Below are 24,455 nucleotides of genomic sequence, written 5' to 3'. Positions count from 1 at the left end.
CTTAGTGTGTTTTTGAGACAGTGTGTGTGTGTGTGTGTGTGAGGAAGATGTACCTTTCTGCGGCCGTATGATGAAGGACTGGGTGACTCCGTTTACCAGGCGACAGTAGCCGTCTATGAGGTCGGCCATGTTTTCAGCTGTGGTGAGTGACGGCGTGGTCACTGTGAGAGGCTGTGGACACAACAGCAGCCCACAAAGAGCCATTATTATCAGCACGGGCAGAGGGACGGACAGACAGACAGACAGGGCTGTTACAACTGTTCTGCTCTGCCTGGGGCTGCCAGCTGCCCCCTCCCATCACACAAACACTGTAGGGGGAACTCCGCATTTGTCTCAAACACAGACACACAAACACACACTGCAGACCCACACACACACACACACACACACACACACACACGCACACACACACTAGACCCTCAAACACACACGCACACACACACGCACACTGCAGACACACACACACACATACACTGCAGACACACACACACACACACACACACACACACACAAACACCCACACACACACTGCAGATACACATACACACACACACTGCAGACACACACACTGCAGACACACACACTGCAGACACACACACTGCAGACACACATACACACTGCAGACACACACACTGCAGACACTCCCACACACACTGCAGACACACACACAAACACCCACACACACACACACTGCAGACGCGCACAACCACACACACTGCAGACACACACAAAAACTGCAGACACACATACACACACGGCAGACACACACACGGCAGACACACACACACACACGGCAGACACACACACACGGCAGACACACACACACACGGCAGACACACACACACACACACTGCAGACACACACACTGCAGACCCAACACATACTGCAGACCCAACACATACTGCAGACCCAACACACACTGCAGACCCAACACACACTGCAGACCCAACACACACTGCAGACACACTGCAGACCCAACACACACACACACACACACACACACACACACACTGCAGACACACACACACACACACACACACACACACACAAACACTGCAGACGCGCACAACCACACACACACTGCAAACACACACACACTGCAGACACACACACACTGCAGACACACACACACACTGCAGACACACATACACACTGCAGACACACACACTGCAGACACACACACACACACACACAAACACCCACACACACACACACTGCAGACGCACACAACCACACACAAATTGCAGACACACATACACACACGGCAGACACACACACACGGCAGACACACACACACACACTGCAGACACACACACTGCAGACACACACACTGCAGACACACACACACACACACACTGCAGACACACACACTGCAGACCCAACACACTGCAGACCCAACACACACACACACACACTGCAGACACAGACACACACACTGCAGACACACACACACACACTGCAGACACACACACACACACTGCAGACACACACACACACACACACACTGCAGACACACACACACACACACACTGCAGACACACACACACACACACACACACACACACACTGCAGACACACACACACACACTGCAGACACACACACACACACACACACACTGCAGACACACACACACACTGCAGACACCCACTGCAGACACACACACTGCAGACACACACACTGCAGACACACACACACTGCAGACACCCACTGCAGACACACACACTGCAGACACACACACTGCAGACACACACACTGCAGACCCAACACACTGCAGACACACACACTGCAGACCCAACACACACTGCAGACCCACACACACACACCACACAATGCACACACACACACACACTGCAGACACACACACACAAACTGCAGACCCACACACTGCAGACCCACACACACCACACACACACACACACACAATGCAGACACACACACTGCAGACATACAAACACACACACTGCAGACACAGAAACACACATACACTGCAGACGCACACACACACCACACACACACTGTAGACACACACACTGCAGACACACACACTGCAGACACACACACACACACACACTGCAGACACACACTGCAGACACACACACACACACACTCACACTGCAGACACACACACACACACACACACTGCAGACACACACACATACTGCAGACACACACACATACTGCAGACACACACACATACTGCAGACACACACGCACACAAACACACACTGCAGACACACACACACTACAGACACACACACACTACAGACACACACACACTACAGACACATACACGCACTACAGACACATACACGCACTACAGACACACACACACGCTACAGACACACACGCTACAGACACACACGCTACAGACACACACGCTACAGACACACACGCTACAGACACACACGCTACAGACACACACACACTACAGACACACACATGGGCACACACGCATTCAGGAACACAGGCTCACTAACACACAGACACACACACAATATCCATGTATTCCACTGACATAACTTCCTTCCTGTGCTGATTCATAACAACAGTAATACAGTGAACAGATGACTACAGAATAGCACTGTGACTGTATTCCTCACTTTATCACCCACCACATCTTACTCCTGGCTTGCGTCCAAGATGGCACCCTATTCCCTTTATAGTGCACTACTTTGGTCTAGAGCGCATATGACTCTGGTCAAAAGTAGTGCACTATACAGCGAATAGGGTGCCATTTGGGACATGTGCTCTGCGCTACCACTGACTGACAGGCAGAGTAGTAACCCAATACTATAATAATCATATATGGCAGACAGAATAGTAACTCAATACTATAATAATCCTCTATGGACGGGCAGACAGAGTAGTAACCCAATACTATAATAATCCTCTATGGACGGGCAGACAGAGTAGTAACTCAATACTATAATAATCCTCTATGGACGGGCAGACAGAGTAGTAACCCAATACTATAATAACCCTCTATGGACAGGCAGACAGAATAGTAACCCAATACTAGAATAATCCTCTATGGCAGACAGAGTAGTAACACAATACTAAAATAATCCTCTATTGCAGACAGATTAGTAACACAATACTATAATAATCCTCTATGGCAGACAGAGTAGTAACCCAATACTATAATAATCCTCTATGGCAGACAGAGTAGTAACACAATACTATAATAATCCTCTATGGCAGACAGAGTAGTAACCCAATACTATAATAATCCTCTATGGCAGACAGATTAGTAACACAATACTATAATAATCCTCTATGGCAGACAGAGTAGTAACCCAATACTATAATAATCCTCTATGGCAGACAGAGTAGTAACACAATACTATAATAATCCTCTATGGCAGACAGAGTAGTAACCCAATACTATAATAATCATATATGGCAGACAGTAGTAACACAATACTATAATAATCCTCTATAGCAGACAGAGTAGTAACACAATACTATAATAATCCTCTATGGCCGGGCAGACAGTAGTAACCCAATACTATAATAATCCTCTATGGCAGACAGAGTAGTAACACAATACTATAATAATCCTCTATGGCAGACAGAGTAGTAACACAATACTATAATAATCCTCTATGGCAGACAGAGTAGTAACCCAATACTATAATAATCCTCTATGGCAGACAGAGTAGTAACCCAATACTATAATAATCCTCTATGGCAGACAGAGTAGTAACACAATACTATAATAATCCTCTATGGCCGGGCAGACAGTAGTAACCCAATACTATAATAATCCTCTATGGCAGACAGAGTAGTAACCCAATACTATAATAATCCTCTATGGCAGACAGAGTAGTAACACAATACTATAATAATCCTCTATGGCAGACAGAGTAGTAACACAATACTATAATAATCCTCTATGGCCGGGCAGACAGTAGTAACCCAATACTATAATAATCCTCTATGGCAGACAGAGTAGTAACACAATACTATAATAATCCTCTATGGCAGACAGAGTAGTAACACAATACTATAATAATCCTCTATGGCAGACAGAGTAGTAACACAATACTATAATAATCCTCTATGGCCGGGCAGACAGAGTAGTAACACAATACTATAATAATCCTCTATGGCAGACAGAGTAGTAACACAATACTATAATAATCCTCTATGGCCGGGCAGACAGAGTAGTAACACAATACTATAATAATCCTCTATGGCCAGCCCATCACAAATGAAAGGGTCCATTCATACAGGGGGGAGCCCAGAGTGAATGAATGTGTGTTACAGTAAAAGTAATCCCCAACAGGAAGACCTCTATGTGGAACCATTTGTAAATGGAACACTTATGTCCACTGTTCTGAAAAATCCATCCCAAGAAATCCATGTTTCACATGCTACTTCCGCTTCCAATAGTAGTAAATTGAAAGCAGATATTGACACAAAGGAACATCTCAATAAAAACACAATATGAGTACATACAGAGAGGGGGAGGGGGGACTTGGCTACAAAAAAAAGTGATCTAATATTAGGTCAAATTAGCACTATTCACGAAGGTTCTATTAATGTGTGCACTTACTCATGTTGAATGAATAATGTTCAAGTCAACCTCATGGTAATGTAAGGGTTATTATGAAATGGTTGATTGGTACCTCAGCAGCACCGGCCACGTTGAGCTGCAGCATGCCCTTCCTCTCCTTGTCCTCCATGACGGAGTATCCAATGGTCTGCACCTGGGTGAAGTTGGCCAGGTGTGTTGGCTGGAGAAGAGGAATCAATCAATCAATCAATTCATTCAAGTGCACGCAAGGGAGCAAAATATGTGTTAATGTACAATGTTTCAGATGACTCTTAAAGTAATGATGATTCCATTTTAACTTTAAAATGGTCACAGTATTTCTCAGGAAGATGTATTTTGTGTTATCTAGCTATTCGTTCAGTGAAAACATTCCATTTCAAGCTGCACATTTTTTGTTGTTGAGAGGGATGTTTTTGGCGTATCCTTTGAATGAGAGGGGTCTCATGGCTTCCAGAACTAACCTCTCAACGCCATGGCTCATGGTGATATAACATGGAACACATCTGATACCCTCAGTTTGATGGGTAAAAACAACAAAAATCCTTGGGCCATTTTGGGAAGATTTTCACACACACACGGACAGACAGACACATGTGTTTCATTACCTCAGCCCCTGAGGACAACATGAACATGATCAGGAATACTCTTTGAAAATCCCAGTTCATTCATGCCAATATTTCAGGGCAGAAATGTATTGTATAGGGAGGAGATAGAAGAGAGACCAACTCCTAGGTTACAAGTAGTGTTTGGTTCCAGCTAAGTGACGGACAGCTGTTCTTCGAGGAAAACCACACCATATGTCCTAAATATCTTTAGTTTGACGTCTTTGGTTTCAGTCAAAACTATATCAGTTGTGCAACTGTAATGGCTGTGCTTGTTTGTGTGGAGATGCAGGACAAGGATACACAACACAATACATGTTGAAATTAACATTTCCGACTCACAGTCGAACCCTTGTCTGTAAGGTAGCTAATGCCCTCCTCGGGTCCAATGGCTAGTTCTACTTGGATGACCCAGCTCAACTGTCAGGAGGAAAGGAAGACGGAGAGAAAAACAAAAAGAAGATTTGAGAAATGTCTTCAGTTCAGTCACAAATCAACAAGAGGAAAAGAGCGAAACACACACAATAACATTTAAGTTGAGAGTTCAATCTGTCAGATTCAAAGTGCCAACTCATAACCATGAAAACACATCTGCTACATCATTTGAACTGTTTGAAGTAGATCTGAGGGAATGCTAGATTAATTGTTACCATCTTTTGTCATTGCTGGGAAACAAAAGACAACAACTTGTTTTCCTTATGGCCAGTAGGGGACACTATGAACCTGGTCATTTTTTATTTAAGCTACAGAGATGCAGACTAGACCCACCCAAATACAACCATAATATCCCAGGCCTTACTCCACACCTAACTACCATAGAATTTCTGAGAAAACAAGTACAACGCATTCAGTCGTGTTCAGTACAAGTTAAGTCGTGTTCAGTACGAGTTCAGTTGTGTTCAGTACGAGTCATTCTCTGGGAATCTTAATATGTCCATCTTGACGCTATATGTTTTATTTGAAACCCAGAAGAAAACATGTAATCAAGTGAAATTCAGCCTACCCCGAGAGCACATTTAAAACACTCCTTATCATATCTGTAAACGGGCGCCAGAATCTCCAGGAACTTGAGGATGCTCTGGTCATCATTCATGTTGGCAAACTGTTTGAACGTCTGCTGAATCAGCTTCCGCAGGGTTTTGGCCTGGCAGAGAGGGAGAGAGTAGTTACTAGACAGGCAGACCCACGTGTCCCTCATGGCACCCTATTCCTTATATTGTGTATTACTTTTGGACGTTGTCAGAAGTAGTGCATTATGATGGGAATAGGGTGCCATTTGGGACACAACCATGGCCCTGGTTAAGCTTGCCAGGGCATAGAGAACGGGGCACTGATACACCAAGTCACGTTAATAGTATCAAACAGAGCAAATGTGAAACACATGAAAGACAAGGAAAGTTATCCCGGGTGAAGGACAGTAGGCAGCTCTTCTGTTGTTCTGCCCCTGAACAAGGCAGTTAACCCCCTGTTCCCTGGGCACTGAAGACGTGGATGTCGATTAAGGCAGCCCCACGCACCTCTCTGATTCAGAGGGGTTGGGTTAAATGCGGAAGACACATTTCAGTTGAATACATTCAATTGGACAACTGACTAGGTCTCCCCCTTTCCCTTTCTATTGTTCTGATTCCATAGCCTACATGATGTTTGGCTTGTCATTGAACAAGAGGAGCTTGCTTAAAGCACAGACTACCGCTAAAGGAAAGCAATGCTCTAGTTCATTTCTCCGACTGCTCTAAATGGGCAATCTGAGATTAGTACATCCATTTGAAGGGGTTTTAAAGTAATGATATATAGCCATTGATTCTTAAAGTATATAACATGACTGAATTTAGTTGAACTGTCTTACCCCTTCAGAATACCAGAACGCCCCTTTAAAAAAAGCTGTCCATCACTTTAATACACTTTACCTCTGTGAGAAAGAAGTGAATTATATTGATAACCGTATTGATTGGAGAATATATATTGAGTGTCATGCCAATTAGGATCATAGCAGGGGACTGGGGGTGTGTTCCAAATTGCACCCTATTCCCTTTATAGTGCCCCTTACTTTGACTAGAGCCCAATGGGTGAAGGGAAAAGGGTGTCATTTAGTACACACCAGTGAGTGAGACAGACCAGTTCATAGTCTATTGGAGCTGGTGGCCTGATCAATGTGACCGGGTCAATAGTGACTCTGTCGTCTATTACACGGCCAGTGAGTTTAAACTCCATTAAAAATGCATGAGATATCGTGCTTTAATGACAGCTGATGTTGACACTATTACTACACACTGACTGGAGCACACACACACACACACACACACACACACACACACACACACACACACACACACACACACACACACACACACACACACACCTTCTAATTAAAAATGCCACTGCAATTATGTAATGTAAATCAACTCCCTGCAGAGTTAGGCTAATTCATCAAGGACTTATGCTAACAGCTGTCTATCCTATTAGTCTGCATACTGGCTTTTAAAATCAACGACTTATAAATGCAGCATTTTAGACTCCACTTAACGGTCAGGGGGTGGGGGTTGGAAAACACCGGAATTCTAGGAATGGATCCCCTGATCCTATCTGGAGGTCTTAGTTACTGTAGAACATAATAGTAACATGTAGAGTAATCACAGAGCTTGTCCCCTCCACCCTTCCTGAGAGGAAGCTGAGCTCAGAGTATCTCTCCATCTCCCCTAAGAACCCTGGCAGGGAGGGAGGGCCCTCCCAGCTGAGTAGGGCCAATGAGCTGGCCTACAGTTACACATCAGTACACTACTGTACAGTAGCGTACTGATGTGCATAGATGAATCTTTCTGAATCTGTATATATTCTATGCCATTTGACTACCCTTGATGATGCGCTTTAATGTTGGCACAGGCAAACTGATGGCAGGTTTCCCCTGGTATATACAAAGTAGTACTTTGAAAGACATTGACAGCATAAAGACAACTTATAGTACTGTAGTTGTAACAGATGTCATGTTTTGACCTGACAAAGAACAGAACATTCACTTTTAAAAAGTGGATTTATGAGCATATAGAGTCCTAAAGTCAACCCATCAGGTAGAGTTAAAACAGGTTGGAAATGTCCACACAAGTACATCATTCTAAAGACGTCCTCTGACACTGTATTCATCCCAAATGGCACCCTCTTCCCTATATCATAGAAGTCAAACTCATTCCATGGAGTTTGACACCCGTGCCCTATATAGTGCACTACTTTTGACCAGTGTCCATAGTAAAAAGTAGTGCACTTTGGAGATAACAGGGTGCTATTTGGGATACACAATTGTTGACTCTGGTGCCAAACCAAATTAAACTCACGTTTCCCTCCACTTTTTCCAGCAGAGCCAGTCATCATCTCTCTAAATGGAAACCTTCTGCTGTAAACCTGGCGATGGTAATTATGTAAATGTGAACCTCTGTGTAATCAATAATTTATTTTATTGCCTAATTTGATTACACTTTCAGTGAGATATATTCCGACCTCAGCCATCTGCCAGGTAATGTTCACTGTCCAGTGGAGTGGATAGGAGCGAGAATAACTGTGTTATGTTATGTTACTGTGTGTGTGGGGGAGTCGGGAGTATGTATGTGTGTCAGAGTGGGTGTGTGCGTGTGCGTGGCTTCAGGTCATCGCTGAAAGCTTAATCTGTTCACCATGTCATTGTGATGTAGGGGAGAGTCATTTCCAGAAGGATTATGTTTTCACACACACACACGGGGGTGGGGTGGGGTTGGATGGATGGAGGGATGGAGGGAGGGAAGGATGGCTGGAGGGGATGGAGGGCGGATGGAGGGGGGTAAGGATGGATGGATGGTTAGGGTGTGTTTTCAAACAGGTGCCTGGCTACGAAGATGTGATTTCATGTTTTCCAAGGGGAGCTGTGACTGGAATGGGGGATGGGAGGGTAACTCTGAGGCACATCCCCAGAAGTAGCCTCCCCCCATCAGGGGGGGGGTGAAGTGGGTTTAGCAGTGACATGTGGGGCTGTGGGGTTAGGCGCCTCCCACACCTCCAGGCAGAGCATCTGTCCACCCCTCTTTCACCGACTCCAATGCACACTTCCCCGGGGCACTGGGCCCCACGTTCACGCCGCCCCATCGTGGCACCCCCGCAGCTCTGTACACCCACACACGTGCCATAAATCCATCACATCACACACATGGCTGGCGGCTGAGACACACACATACGCGCAGAGACACAGACTACCAGGAAAACCCACCATCAAGGCTCTGTTAAATATGCTAAACTCCTTGCACGGCTGGCAGAGTTTAGCATATTTAACAGAGGGTTTTCCTGGTAGACTGTCTCTGTGTGCGTGTGCGTGTGCGTGTGCGTGTGTGTGTGTGTGTGTGTGTGTGTGTGTGCGTGCGTGCGTGCGTGAGAGTGAGACTGGCTTTAGGCCAAAAACAAACAAAAAAGCTGTCTTATATAGTACAGTATATAGAACAGTGTCTGGCACTGTTGTGATGCGAGAAGTCGACAAATGAGTGGGTTTGATTCAGTTGGGGCTCTTTCCCCCACAGGCCTGTATGTACGAGGAATGCCAGCCTAGAACTAGGCCAACTCTGCCTGTCCCAGGCTGGAACAAAGGCCCCAGAACCAAGAGATCCACACACACAGCTAGAAGACACTTCAGAGGGCAGAAAGGAAATACGGAATCGTCAAAGTGCGTGCTACATTCATATGAAGCGGTGGTCGGTGCTCTCTCTGAGAATGCATTGGAGACTGACTGGTCCTTGAGGATATATTCTCATCGATGGCCCTGAAAGAATGAACAGATTTTTTGTGAAGCATCATCTCACCTTGACTGAATCCAGTAAACTCTTGGGGAAGAATCTTCTTAAGCCCACATCTTTTCTGTAAAGAAGAAATAAAAAGAGGACAAAGGACAACGTCAGTTTAGTGAGACTAGTGCCTGAGGCTGGTCTAGCAGACAACACATAAACACCACCCCAGCATGGGTACGAATCCTGGCCCCACCGCTATTCTGCATCTTCATCCCTCACTATGTTTACTCTCTCATTTCCTACAATCTCTGTCTGAATAAAGTGAAATACAGTCAAATATATATATCTAAAAACAGTTTTTACCATTGCCAAAATGAGAATGCAAAATGTCTAGCCTCAACTCCTCAAAACAGTCCCCTGGTGGAATTTCACCTCTCTGATACCAATCTACCAGGGGAAAGAGAGAGAAACACATCCATTTACTCAGGGCCATTAGTAGGACTTCTCTGAAGTTCATCACACAACATAACTGATTGGTCAGTGTACAGTGAGGAGGAAACAAAATGTGTGGACCAAAGAGAGAGAGAGACACAGAGAAGGAAAAAGAGAGAGACAGAGAGAGAAAAAGAGAGAGCGAGAGAGAGACAGAGAGAGAAAAAGAGAGACAGAGACAGAAAAAGAGAGAGAGACAGAGAGAGAAAAACAGAGAGTGAGAGAGAGGATTTTCCCAAGGTTGCATCATCAGCAACACAGAGCATAGCCTTGCTATTGAGAAAGGCAGCCATAGGCAGACCTGGCTTTCAAGAGAAGACAGGCTATGTGCACACTGCCCACAAAATGAGGTGGAAAATGAGCTGCACTTCGTAACCTACTGCCAAATGTATGACCATATTAGAAAGGAGAAATCTGAGAGAAATATGTCTAACAAGATTAGGGCAACCAGTGAAGAACAAACACCATTGTAAATAAATAAATACAACCCATATTTATGTTTATTTATTTTCCCTTTTGTACTTTAACTATTTGCACATATGACATTTGAAATGTCTTTATTCTTTTGGAACTTGTGAGTGTAATGTTTGCTGTTAATATTTATTGTTTATTTCAATTTTGTTTATTATCTATTTCACTTGCTTTGGCAATGTTGACATATGTTTCCCATGCCACTAAAACCCTTAAATTGAAATTGAAAAATGTAATTGAGAGAGAGAGACAGTAGCAGAGAAGAAGACTTCAGAGAAAGAGGGAAAGAGAGCCCTCACATCGTAGAGGAGAAAAGACGGCATATTGTTTAAAGCCTATAACCTCATCCATTCCACACAATCATTTCATCATTTGGTCTCTATTAAAAGATAGCTTGTTAAAACCAGAGGCGCTCCGAAAGCCACTTACATCCGGCTGGCCATTAACCAGAATCAATCCACGTCATTTATAAGGCCGGGGCCACAAGACCTGCCATAAAATTGATGCTGCCGTGGCAATAGTGTGATGAAGCTTTTCTGGTATCAGAGCAATGCTACTGTCTGTCTGTGCATGTCAGTAGGATCTAGCATTTAAGGATCTGTATGCCATGACAATGAGTGACAGGGAGTTGGCACGATGGCACAAACAGATTCTATGGACCTATAATGCCTTAACTAAGCTATGTTAAATCAAGAGGAAACACACTCGGTAGTATTAGCAGTATTGAAACACAACATGATGACTTCCCCCAGGCTCAGAAAATCCTCTCTCCTGTCTGTCTCCCTGGCCCGACAGTAATCCAAGCTGCTTATACTAAAAACATGGAAATCAATCAGCAATCATTAACACAATGGAAAGAAAATCTAATGATTTATTATTTAAATATTGAAAGTGTGTAGGATACGGCGAGAAACAAAATGGTGCCGTTTCAGGCCATGTGGAGGAAAGTGATGCTGATGCTGGAGACGGGGGTGTGTGCTAATGGGTCTGGGCAGGTGTGAGGTGGAGGAAAGTGATGCTGATGCTGGAGACGGGGGTGTGTGCTAATGGGTCTGGGCAGGTGTGAGGTGGAGGAAAGTGATGCTGATGCTGGAGACGGGGGTGTGTGCTAATGGGTCTGGGCAGGTGTGAGGTGGAGGAAAGTGATGCTGATGCTGGAGACGGGGGTGTGTGCTAATGGGTCTGGGCAGGTGTGAGGTGGAGGAAAGTGATGCTGATGCTGGAGACGGGGGTGTGTGCTAATGAGCCGGGCAGGTGTGAGGTGGAGGAAAGTGATGCTGATGCTGGAGACGGGGGTGTGTGCTAATGAGCCGGGCAGGTGTGAGGTGGAGGAAAGTGATGCTGATGCTGGAGATGGGGGTGTGTGCTAATGGGTCTGGGCAGGTGTGAGGTGGAGGAAAGTGATGCTGATGCTGGAGACGGGGGTGTGTGCTAATGAGCCGGGCAGGTGTGAGGTGGAGGAAAGTGATGCTGATGCTGGAGACGGGGGTGTGTGCTAATGGGTCTGGGCAGGTGTGAGGTGGAGGAAAGTGATGCTGGTGCTGGAGATGGGGGTGTGTGCTAATGGGTCTGGGCAGGTGTGATGTAGTTGAAGTTTGTACAATGTTGTCATTTGTATGTGTATGTTTTGTATTGTCTATAAAAGATAAAATACAATTGTACCCCAAAAGGTTATCCAAGCTACACGCCCCCTCCATGTCTGTCACCTCACTAGCCGTCAGTCACCCAGATCTGAAGTGCTTTTAGATTGGATTGCCCCTAACGCCCTCCCTCCCTCACTGCTGGGCTCTGTGTCTTTGGGCAAGTGGACAGACTGACCTGGAACTAACTCTAGCCAGCGCACTGAGCCCCAGCACCATTATCCACAGAGCAGAGGGGAGAATGTGAAATGGAGAGAGAGAGAAAGAGAGGCAGAGAAAGAGAGAGAGAGGCAGAGAAAGATAGAGAGAGGCAGAGGCAGAGAGAGAGGCAGAGAGAGAGGCAGAGAGAATGAGAGTGCTGGCTATTCATTAGGACACTTTACTTTTGTGCCTCAAACAAGCCCCTGCTTTCTCTATGGGTCTGAGCTCAGCACAGCAGCAGCTAACGCTGGACATCATTGGTTGGGCAAGGTCCAGTTAGCACTAGCCAGAGCCCTAGCAGTAGGCTACAGAACAGTCAAATTAACACATTTGTGTGGTCTCTCCCTTGTTTCATATCATGCTTAATAAAACCTGGTTGCATATCACAATAACCTTGTTCCAAAAATCTACCCATAATGATGATATTAGTGGCATTACATCTGAAGCATACAGAAACATCTTGTGATTTAGTAGCCTACTATGAGAGAACGTACGGTCATCAACATGGAGGGAGAGCAGCAGAGCTAATATTTCTTCCACAGTTACTCAGTAACAGTTTGCACTAGTGCTGGGAATTGGCAGGGACCTCATGATACAATATCACAATATTTAGAGTAGGTGCCAATATGATATGCATTGCGATACTCACTATTCTATATCTATTGCCATTCGATACTGAGAATTTATTGCAGTATCAATTCAATGTTTCAAACATATTGCTCACCATATACTGTATGTCCAGATCAGTCATGGAAATAAAAGTGTTGAAAACAAATTGGCTCACTATTAAAAAAGAAGATGGAGAACAGGCTATGAACGAAAAATACTGCAGTTTTGGTGCAGGTATAGCCAACTAGCACAAAAATAATATTCAAAATTGCACAAAAAAAAAATCCTGATAAGTGACTGTATCGATTTTTTCCCTTGTCATTAGTTTGCACAGTAACCCAACAGTAGCAGTTTTAACCCTATGCATCAATGATAAACAGACCATTGCATCATTATGTATCCACATCCAATATGGAGGATCCAATACGCCTTGGGCTGCGTGGTAAAGTTTTCCCTAGGTACAGATCTAGGATCAGCTTCCTTTCCCCCAATCCTAACCTTAACCATTAGTGGGGAAAATGCTGAAGTTATCCAAGACCAGCGTGGAGGGGAAACTTTACCCTACACCACGGCTTGGGCACATTTCTCGCTGATCAACCTCCGGTTAGGCACGTTTCTCAGCCTGCAGTGCCCTGCCTTACAGCCTGCTGCAGACCCGGTCGAATTACTCAACCCCTTAACTCTGCTGGCTCCAAGGATATGCTGAGGAGGCCATTGTCTGCGTCCCAAGTGGCACCCAATATAGTGCACAGGGTTTGACCAGGGCCCAATAGGGCTATATAGTGCACTACGTAAGGAACAGGGTGCCATTTTGGATGAAGCCATACATTTTCCCTGCAGAAGAAAGGTGTGAGATTCTCCCCTGGGAAAGGAGGCAGAACACGGACGTTCCCGGACAGCAGGGTGAATTAGACCAGCCAGCAGGGATCATGTTGTGGACTGGCTAACAAGAACGGAATGACGCTTGGAATACCAATGGGCTCAGAATACCAATGTGCTGGTAGTGTTTATCCCCCCAAAAATGTAAGCACATTCTACTCCAAATTGAATGAAAATTGTATTATCACCATCTGAAATAGTATTTTCTCTTCAAAAGCATTATAACCTGTAGGCTGAAGCATGGGGTTGACCTTCTGTATTTACCTCATTGAAAAAATTCTCAATCTTAAAAGCGCGTCTCAGTATAAATATATATATATTTTTTTAAATGTTTAAATGGGCGTGGCGGCAACGATTTAGCAGCGGCGGGCATGAATATAGGGGAAATACTGGGCTGGAACACTAAAGTACAGGACCCAACCCTCTGGGTTAGAGAAGGTATGTTGATGGTAAACAGGAGAGAAATACCAAAGTACAGGACCCAACCCTCTGGGTTAGAGAAGGTATGTTGATGGTAAACAGGAGAGAAACACCAAAGTACAGGACCCAACCCTCTGGGTTAGAGAAGGTATGTTGATGGTAAACAGGAGAGAAACACCAATGTACAGGACCCAACCCTCTGGGTTAGAGAAGGTATGTTGATGGTAGACAGGAGAGAAATACCAAAGTACATGACTCAACCCTCTGGGTTAGAGAAGGTATGTTGATGGTAAACAGGAGAGAAATACCAAAGTACAGGACCCAACCCTCTGGGTTAGAGAAGGTATGTTGATGGTAAACAGGAGAGAAATACCAAAGGGATCACTGGTAATTTAGTTACAGTGTGAGGACTCCCTCTTCCTCTCCCCTCTTCATCCATCAGGCGAAATATATATGAAAAGCAAACTCTGCATTTCAATCAATACGGAGAGACAAGAGAGAGTGATCGTTAGTAATTAGAGGGCCTCTTTAGAGAGTGTGGAGGCCTGAGCATATGAGAAAATTACTAATTGGACGCATCGTTAACGTGAACCCCTGACCTTTATCAAATAGCGCACCTCGGAGGGCGTGTTCGAAGGCAGACCTGAGACTCTGCAGGGGGTTCTCACCATGTACAGTCACGCCACCGGTTAACCCATGTGATCTTTATGAAGATGGTTCACAAATAACCCATTAACACACTATGTTAACCTATGTGATCATAGTCCATTTCAAGATGATTCTGTGTATTGAGGTTATGCGATCATAAATAAATGTATCACCTTAACAGGAATTCCTCTTATACATTGAGTTTCTTGGTAAAAGATCAACAAAGACGTACAATATTGACTGAATAGTTGATTCTTACAGTGAGCAGTAGAAACCCAAGCTATTACCATAGGAGAATCAAGCCAAAGGGGACTTACTCTAATAGTTCATAGTTTGATTTCTTGTCCAGGGCATTTCCCCGCATTTCCCGGAAGAATCTCCTGTAAAGGAAATGTCTTGGTTAGTGTGAAATACAACAAGGCAGCTAGCTACCATTCATGAAAGAGAATAGAACATTTGACCACTCTTGGATACCTGAACTGACCTGATTTCAAGGCATCCCAACTTAAGTGCAATGTCTTGCTCGACCTGGTCGGCTATCTCTACCATGTAGTCATTTTTCACCTGTAAGACAAACCAAAATACATGTTTTAGCATGGGAGCTTGGAGGCCTTACACAGAGCAACAGACTTTCAGACTGAGGGGTAGAACACAGGGGACCTTACTGATATACAGCCCTTTTACAAACATTGACCCCCACCCTCCCGCGCAAGAGAGAGAGAGAGACAGAGAGAAAGACACAGAGAGACAGAGACACACACAGAGAGAGAGAGACAGACACAGAGAGAGAGAGAGACAGAGACACAGAGAGAGAGAGAGACAGAGAGAGAGAGACAGAGAGAGAGAGACAGAGAGAGAGAGACAGAGAGAGAGACAGAGAGAGAGACAGAGAGAGAGAGACAGAGAGAGAGAGAGCTTGGTTGATAAAGCCTGTGTAGTTGATAAACCCTGGGTGGGTACACCTGCAGTGACAGCAACACAACAGTGGCAGACGGACACAGAGAGAGACATTTCATGAGACAAATGAGTGTGTGCTTCTGAGTGACAACTAAGGGAGCTAGACCTGTTTCATGGGCTATTATGTCCTCTCTGAATATCCTGTTTTGTCATGTTGAGTGGCGATTCTTTGTATTCTAACAACTATAGAGACATTGAGTCTGCCATTTTAGATCATAGGCATTGAAAACAAAACCTGGTTCATGAAAGTGTTGTTCTATACCAGACACAATTCGGGAACACAAGCACACTTCACGCTCCATGATTACCCCTTCAAACAGGGACATTTGAACCTTCCATCAATTTTCCCCTCAGCTGGATTTCAGCGAAAATAAGAGCGTAAAAGTGACACAGATGAGCCCAAATGTGTTCCCCTGCCGTCAAGACGGCCTCTTTCTCCCCCGTCAGGATCGGAGAGCGGGAGCATCTCTTCCCCAGACCACCAGACAGAGCCCTCCTGAGACCCACTGACCCAGTTCATCTCTCTACATCTAAAGCCTTGCGGACGGCTACACACCGTGTGTTACGCCCTAATACCTCCACATATTTCCCCCATACACTCACACACAGTAACACCTTGGGTCCCTCAGACACACACACAAACACCTTGGGTCCCTCAGACACACACACATATGGATGTGCAGGTTCGCATGCTTGCACACACACACACACACACACACACACCTGTCAGAAGTGCCATATGCCTCCACCTCCAGTTACAGTGTTGTTGAATAAATAGGCCTAGCAAAGTATGTTTAGAAGTTGAGTCTCCCCTGGTCAATGGCCTGTAACAAACCAGACTGTCTCTGTTACTCAACTCCCATGGATGATGTGTTGGTGTGTGTGTGTGCATGCAGGCATTCACGTCTATGTGTGTGTGTGTGTGTGTGTGTGTGTGTGTGTGTGTGTGTGTGTGTGTGTGTGTGTGTCACCTGCTGGTAGAAGTAGTTGAGTGTGGGTTTATCTTCACTGAAGTGGTGCAGGAATCCTTTTGGAAGGTAGCGAATACGCAGTTCATACCTGGAGAGCAGAGCAACATGTCACTGTTTAGATAAAACACAGGAGGGAATAGGGGATTTAGGTGTTTTTATAGTCACAGAGATTGAATACTGTTTACAGTTCAGCTACAACACAGCTCAAAACACTGCCTAGTGACACAGGGGGAAAATAGTTAATATGCCCCTGCTTAGAACACAGATGCTTAGGGAATAGGGGTGTTGTGTTTTTACACGCAGGTCACAGAGCTAGCATACAGCACAGTCCACATAAAGAAAAGGAATAGGTATATTGTACCCCAATAATGGTTTACAATAATGGTTTACAATTCAGGAACTAGCATACAGTATATACACTGAGTGTACAAAACATTAAGAACACCTTCCTAATATTGTCATGCACCCCCTTTTGCCCTCAGAACAGTCTCAATTCGTCAGGGCATAGACTCTACAAGGTGTCGAAAGCATTCCACAGGGATGCTGGCCCATGTTGGCACCAATCCTTTGGGTGGTGGACCATTCTTGATACACAAGGCAAACTGTTTAGCATGAAAAACCCAGCAGCGTTGCAGTTCTTGACACAAACCGGTGCGCCTGGCACCTACTACTACCATGCCCTGTTCATAGGAAATTAAATATTTTGTATTTCCCATTCACTCTCAATGGCACATAATCCACGTCTCAAATCCTTCTTTAACCCGTCTCCTCCCCTTCAGCTCTCATGCAAACACTTCCTAGTGACTCAGTGACACACACATGGTGGGAAGAAGTTATTTGATCTGAAATAGGAATACTGAGGGGTGCACAGTGTGTGTGTGTGTGTGTGTGTGTGTGTGTGTGTGTGTGTGTGTGTGTGTGTGTGTTAGGCTCTACCCAGATTTTCATGACCTCATACTGTCCTTCTCTCACACTGGGACATAGTACAAAAGGGAGCGGAAAGATAAGGCAAAAAAAAAAAAAAAAAGCACATTGGACACCCATTACCAGAAAGCTCACAAAATTAGCACAAGTAATAGAGCATTTCTATTGGAGGCTGCTTGCTAAATATGCTAACGAGCGCAAATTAAAATAAACAAATTATAAAGACAGGCAATCCTGTTCATAAAGTTATACATACATAGGTAGGAGATACCGACTGTCATTTTTGGTGAGTTTCCAGCAAATGTGAATGAGAGACATTGTGCAAATGAAGAAAGTTTGGAGGCTTGCGCCTCTGAAGGAAGAACAGTACTGTGTACACTGTGTCTGTGTGGCGTCTGGGAGTCTGCCTGCTCTGCTCGGAGAAGATAGGGTGAGGAGCAGACCGGCCTACAACAGAGAGGAGAAAAACACAAGGAAGCCAAGCTACAGTGGCAGCTGTACAGATTACTCATCCAAAGGGCTGTGACTTCTCAAACATTGCAGAAAGTTAACACAATATGATGCCCTGTGACCTTATTAACTCAGCTACTGACTTAGATGACTTGCAAGTTAAATTTAGGGGATGACTTAATGCAGAATTCTTAGTTTTTTTCACACAGGAAAAAAATATAAAACGCGTTTCGTAAAAAACGATCATACAATAAAATGCTTCTTATCGTAATTTCTGGTCAGCATCAAACTAATGTTGTCCACTGGGATGAGAATTCCCAAAACAATCATTCTACCAGCAGACATCACTCTGACTGATGTGGCGCTCCTTTTCTCTGGTACTGTTCTGGTGTAGCCAGCATCCTTTTCTCTGGTACTGTTCTGGTCTAGCCAGTTTCCTTTTCTCTGGTACAGTTCTGGTGTAGCCAGTTTCCTTTTCTCTGGTACTGTTCTGGTGTAGCCAGCATCCTTTTCTCTGGTACTGTTCTGGTCTAGCCAGTTTCCTTTTCTCTGGTACAGTTCTGGTGTAGCCAGTTTCCTTTTCTCTGGTACTGTTCTGGTGTAAAGGTCAAAAGTAGTGCACTGTGTAGGGAATAGGGTGCCATGTGGAACCCTTATTAGATGGAGGCTGGTGATGAGGTAGTGGAACTAAACTGATTGAATCAAAGCAGCACTGACAGGCTTCATGCGCACCTTATTGTATTGACAGAATGTTCTGGTGTAGCCAGTTTCATTTTCTCTGGTACTGTTCTGGTGTAGCCAGCATCCTTTTCTCTGGTACTGTTCTGGTGTAGCCAGCATCCTTTTCTCTGGTACTGTTCTGGTGTAGCCAGCATCCTTTTCTCTGGTACTGTTCTGGTGTAGCCAGTTTCCTTTTCTCTGGTACTGTTCTGATGTAGCCAGTTTCCTTTTCTCTGGTACTGTTCTGGTGTAGCCAGCATCCTTTTCTCTGGTACCTTTCTGGTGTAGCCAGTTTCATTTTCTCTGGTACCTTTCTGGTGTAGCCAGATTCCTTTTCTCTGGTATTGTTCTGGTGTGGCCAGCTTCCTTTTCTCAGAAAAATGCCAGATTAACTTGAAGCAAAACATTAGGAAACATGGCTGGTTATATTCTTTCTATGATAAACATTAGAAATATGATGGCCATGCATTGTTTTTTGCAACAAAAAAAGACCTTAAGTTTTCATTGTAAGCTCACTGTGTGGCTGCCAGCCAAATAGTGTTGCACTTCTGTTGTCATCTGATGAAAATGAAGCTATTTTCTGCCGAATGTGTTGCACTAATGTATCACTCTATTGATGAAGAAAAAAAAATGTTACTTTCAACATCAAACACGACCCCTGTCAATAAACAGCTGAACTCACCTGCCACCGCTTTCTCCTATTGTGTTATTTACAAACAAACAGTTGCTCAACTGTTCTGGGGAACTCCGGTAAGCTTCATCATTGAAAATGTGACGGGTGAAATGAACAACATGTTCTGCTTTATTTCCTAACGTATTGCACAAGTTGAATAGAGCTTTTAAGAAATATTAAAATCAATTGAAAATTGTACAAAAAATATATTGTTTCAACGGTACTGAAAAACCATCCTGTGGCTATTTCCGAATACACCGGTATATAGTATATACGGTATACTGCCCAAGCCTAGTGTGTGTGATCTGAAACGCCCCTAGAAGATGAAAGACCTACAGTGCAGCTACTCAAGGGCAGACAGACAGCATGATGAAAGGAAAATCAACAGAATGCAAAGAGAATAGAAGAAGACTCCACTAGTTGCTTTAACTGAGCATTACAGACAAGAGCAGGCATCCTAATGACATCTCTCTCTCTCTGTTTTCTTGAGTCTCCTGCCTATGAGACGGCCTGATCAAAGCTATGAGCGACTCTCTGCTGTGTTCAGCCCGGCTTGATATAACAACTTTGCATGATCCCAGACCTGCCTGGCACTGTGTCACACCATAACTCTTCCCCCTTCCAACTGATCTCAGACCTGCCTTAGTGTCTTTAAATCATCCGCTAGACGCCCGTCACCTTGTTCTATCAGAACAGACATATCCCTAACAGAACTAATGATGGCTCGCCTCTCTAACCACTAGGCCACCTGCCATACACACACTCACACTTATATGAGGGGTATTGACAGCCAGGCTCAGGACAGAGGGGGAGGTAAATGAAAAGTTCAATCAAATGGCTGAAACAGAGGAAAAATATCAATATATAAGCCTTCTAATAATCAGTTAGCAGCACATTCAATCTGAGCTGTTGCATAAACACAACTTCATCTTGTTATATAAAGGTCACTATGGATGGAACCCTGAAAAAGGTCAAAAATCTAATCTGAGTTCAGTAGGTCACATTGTAGTAAAACATTTAGCAACAGAAAATCAGCATTATTGGTTAAGTTCAGGTTGTACCTCTCCTGTTCCAAATTGTTTTGTGCCAACTGAACAAGACCCAGGCCCTTCTTCAGGTTACATTTCCTAATAGGTTAAGATTGTTCCAGGCCTTCATTCAGTCTGTATCCATGGATCTTGTCCTTGCAGCTCAAGCCAGGGTCTGCTCCCAAATTGCAACCTATTCCTATGGGCCCTGGTCAAAAGTAGTGCACTGTGTAGGGAATAGGGTGCCATGTGGGACACAACCCTTATTAGATGGAGGCTGGTGATGAGGTAGTGGAACTAAACTGATTGAATCAAAGCAGCACTGACAGGCTTCATGCGCACCTTATTGTATTGACAGAATGTTCTCCTCAGCTGCTTATAGTGGTCATCTGGGACATTGACAAATTACATTAGGGACTTCAGTAGGTCAATTTATAAGATCCGCTCTACTCCCCTTCCCCTGAGAGGCAATTATCAATGTGACAACACACACACACACACACACACACACACACACACACGTTAACAGAAAACCCCTATTACTTCAGCATGACAACACCTTCAGACAACTCCACAACAGGCCTGTCATACACATCCACAACAGGCCTGTCATTCACACAGCTGGAGGAAGAGAAAGAACGACATCAGCATTGGGTTAACTACATGCTGAGTCTGATGACATGATTGACCTGACATGCCTTGATAGCTTCCTGGACGATAACGCACAAACACGCACACACAAATTTCAAACGCATGCACACTAGGGCTGTGGACGGCAGGTAGCCTAGTGGTTAAGTGTGTTAGACCAGTAACCGAAAGGTCACTGGTTCAAATCATTGAGCCGACTCGGTGAAAAATCTGACATTGAATTGCTCCTGTAAGTTGCTCTGGATAAGATGGAGCATCTGCTAAATCACTAAATCAGCAGAATAACAACATTTTTTCCATGGCAAAATTGAAAACACGAAGCAGACGAAACTCTTTAAAAACCTGCTGTATGTAAAATATTGTGTTCTATAGCTAGGAAAATAAATAAATGTGACTCTGGATGACAACATAATGATGTTTGTTTCCTACATTAGGGCTGTTTTTCTAAAGATGTTAAATCCGCTTCGTGTTTTTTTTCCTTGCCAGGATACTAACGAGTATCATGAAACTGGTATAGTTCCGCCCTAATACATGCGCAGGCACACACACAGACACACACAAACAGGGCCCTCTGTGTTTGCTTTTCCCTATTTGAAGAATGTGTGTGTGTCACTGATGGACTACAGACAGACACAGACAGACAGTATTTTAACATCCCTCACTCCCAGGACAGGAACATTCAGATTACTACACCTGGCCTGGGGGTGTATGTAGGGGAACACTGTTCTGTTCTGGGCTGTGTGTGGAGTTCAACCCTGTTCTGGACTGTGTGTGGAGTTCAACACTGTTCTGAACTGTGCCGACAGAGGTGGCCATCTCGCTTCGCATTCCTAGGAAACTATTCAGTATTGTGTTATTTCTTACATTGGTACCCCAGGTAATCTTAGGTTTTATTACATACAGTCGGGAGGAACTACTGGATATAAGAGCAACGTCAACTCACCATCATTACGACCAGGAATACGACTTTCCCGAAGCGGATCCTCTGTTTTGCCCACCACCCAGGACAATGGATCAGATCCCAGCCGGCGACCCAAAACAACGTCTCCGTAAAAGGGGCAGATGAAGCGGTCTTCTGGTCAGGCTCCGGAGACGGGCACATCGCGCACCACTCCCTAGCATACTACTCGCCAATGTCCAGTCTCTTGATTACAAGGTTGATGAAATCCCAGCAAGGGTAGCATACCAGAGAGACATAAGAGACTGTAATGTTCTTTGCTTCACGGAAACATGGCTCACTCGAGACACGCTATCGGAGTCGGTACAGCCAGCTGGTTTCTTCACGCATCGCGCCGACAGAAACATGCATCTTTCTGGTAAGAAGAGGGGTTGGGGGTGTATGCCTCATGATTAACGAGACACGGTGTGATCATAACAACATACAGGAAGTCCTTTTGTTCACCTGACTTAGAATTCCTCACAATCAAATGCCGACCGCATTATCTACCAAGAGAATTCTCTTCGATTATAATCACAGTGGTGTATATCCCCCCCAAGCAGACACATCGACGGCCCTGAACAAACTTGATTTGACTCTGCATTCATTGTAGCTAAGGATTTTAATCAGGCTAATCTGAAAACAAGACTCCCTAAATTCTATCAGCATATTGATTGTGCTACCAGGGCTGGTAAAACCCTGGATCATTGTTATTCTAACTTCCGCGATGCATATAAGGCCCTCCCCCGCCCTCCTTTTGGAAAAGCTGACCACGACTCCATTTTGTTGCTCCCAGCCTATAGACGGAGACAAAAACAGGAAGCTCCCGCGCTCAGGTCTGTTCAACGCTGGTCCGACCAATCTGATTCCACGCTTCAAGATTGCTTCAATCATGTGGATTGGGATATGTTCCGCACTGCGTCAAACAACAACATTGACGAATACGCTGATTCGGTGAGCGAGTTTATTAGCAAGTGCATCAGCGATGTCGTACCCACAGCAACTATTAAAACATTCCCAAACCAGAAACCGTGGATTGATTTCAGCATTTGAGCAAAACGGAAAGCCCGAACCACTACTAACCAGGGCAAGGTGACCGAATACAAACAGTGTAGCTATTCCCTCCGTAAGGCAATCAAACAAGCTAAGTGTCAGTATAGATACAAAGAAGGCTGAAGAAATTCGTCTTGTCACCAAAAGCACTCACAAACTTTTACAGATGCACAATCGAGAGCATCCTGTCGGGCCGTATCACCGCCTGGTACGGCAACTGCTCCGCCCACAACCATAAGGCTCTCCAGAGGGTAGTGAGGTCTGCACAACACATCACCGGGGGCAAACTACCTGCCCTCCAGGACACCAACACCACAGTCAGTTGGACAGTCAGACAATTCAATCCGCCAACAGATCTCCATGGGGGGAAGGGCACGATGAAACAGCGAAGACTTATTGAGTTTTGATACTCTTTCTGGTTCGTGGTGAGAGACGGACCAAGGCGCAGAACCGAGGGCTCTCTATGGTCGGGCGTGACATTGTGTGGTAAAACAGTTTGATATTCTGATTGTATGATTGAGACTGGGTTTACGCTACACTGTTATGAACGGACAAACATTGCGTGACTGAAGTCACTGGAGTTCCCTGAACTCCTTTACCAGGCTGGACTCTTTTAGGCCCGAGGTAAGAGACTTTTCTTGAAGAACCAGAGCTCATTGTTTGTTATATTATTATGTGTGTGATCATTTATGTTGGTAATACAAACCACGCAAAAGAACAGTTGTTTTGAAGTTATTTCCATTGTTTTAAGGGTTTATGAAAAGACTTGACGGACCAGACAGGACTCATTCCCTCACAAACAAGAAGGAGAAATCAATATTTTCTCTGGTAGGTGCA

At 44.7% G+C, this 24,455-nt stretch overlaps 1 protein-coding gene across 11 annotated transcripts in view; it reads right to left on the bottom strand.

Moving 5' to 3' along the window:
- The window catches only part of ptk2aa (protein tyrosine kinase 2aa), a 159,927-nt gene that overhangs the window by 34,483 nt on the left and 100,989 nt on the right, over positions 1-24,455 (bottom strand). For all 11 annotated transcript variants that reach the window (XM_064979913.1, XM_064979914.1, XM_064979912.1 and 8 more), the window contains 8 exons: positions 17,186-17,273; positions 15,742-15,821; positions 15,575-15,637; positions 9,973-10,027; positions 6,165-6,305; positions 5,504-5,581; positions 4,633-4,740; positions 54-171 (listed from right to left, as the gene is read on the bottom strand). In XM_064979913.1, coding sequence (XP_064835985.1) covers positions 54-171; positions 4,633-4,740; positions 5,504-5,581; positions 6,165-6,305; positions 9,973-10,027; positions 15,575-15,637; positions 15,742-15,821; positions 17,186-17,273 — 731 coding nt within the window. The remainder of the gene's footprint in view (positions 1-53; positions 172-4,632; positions 4,741-5,503; positions 5,582-6,164; positions 6,306-9,972; positions 10,028-15,574; positions 15,638-15,741; positions 15,822-17,185; positions 17,274-24,455) is intronic.

The sequence above is a fragment of the Oncorhynchus masou genome, chromosome 12 (genome assembly GCF_036934945.1).
Source record: "Oncorhynchus masou masou isolate Uvic2021 chromosome 12, UVic_Omas_1.1, whole genome shotgun sequence".
Classification (NCBI taxonomy): domain Eukaryota; kingdom Metazoa; phylum Chordata; class Actinopteri; order Salmoniformes; family Salmonidae; genus Oncorhynchus; species Oncorhynchus masou.
This window is presented reverse-complemented; position numbering and strand designations above follow the sequence as displayed.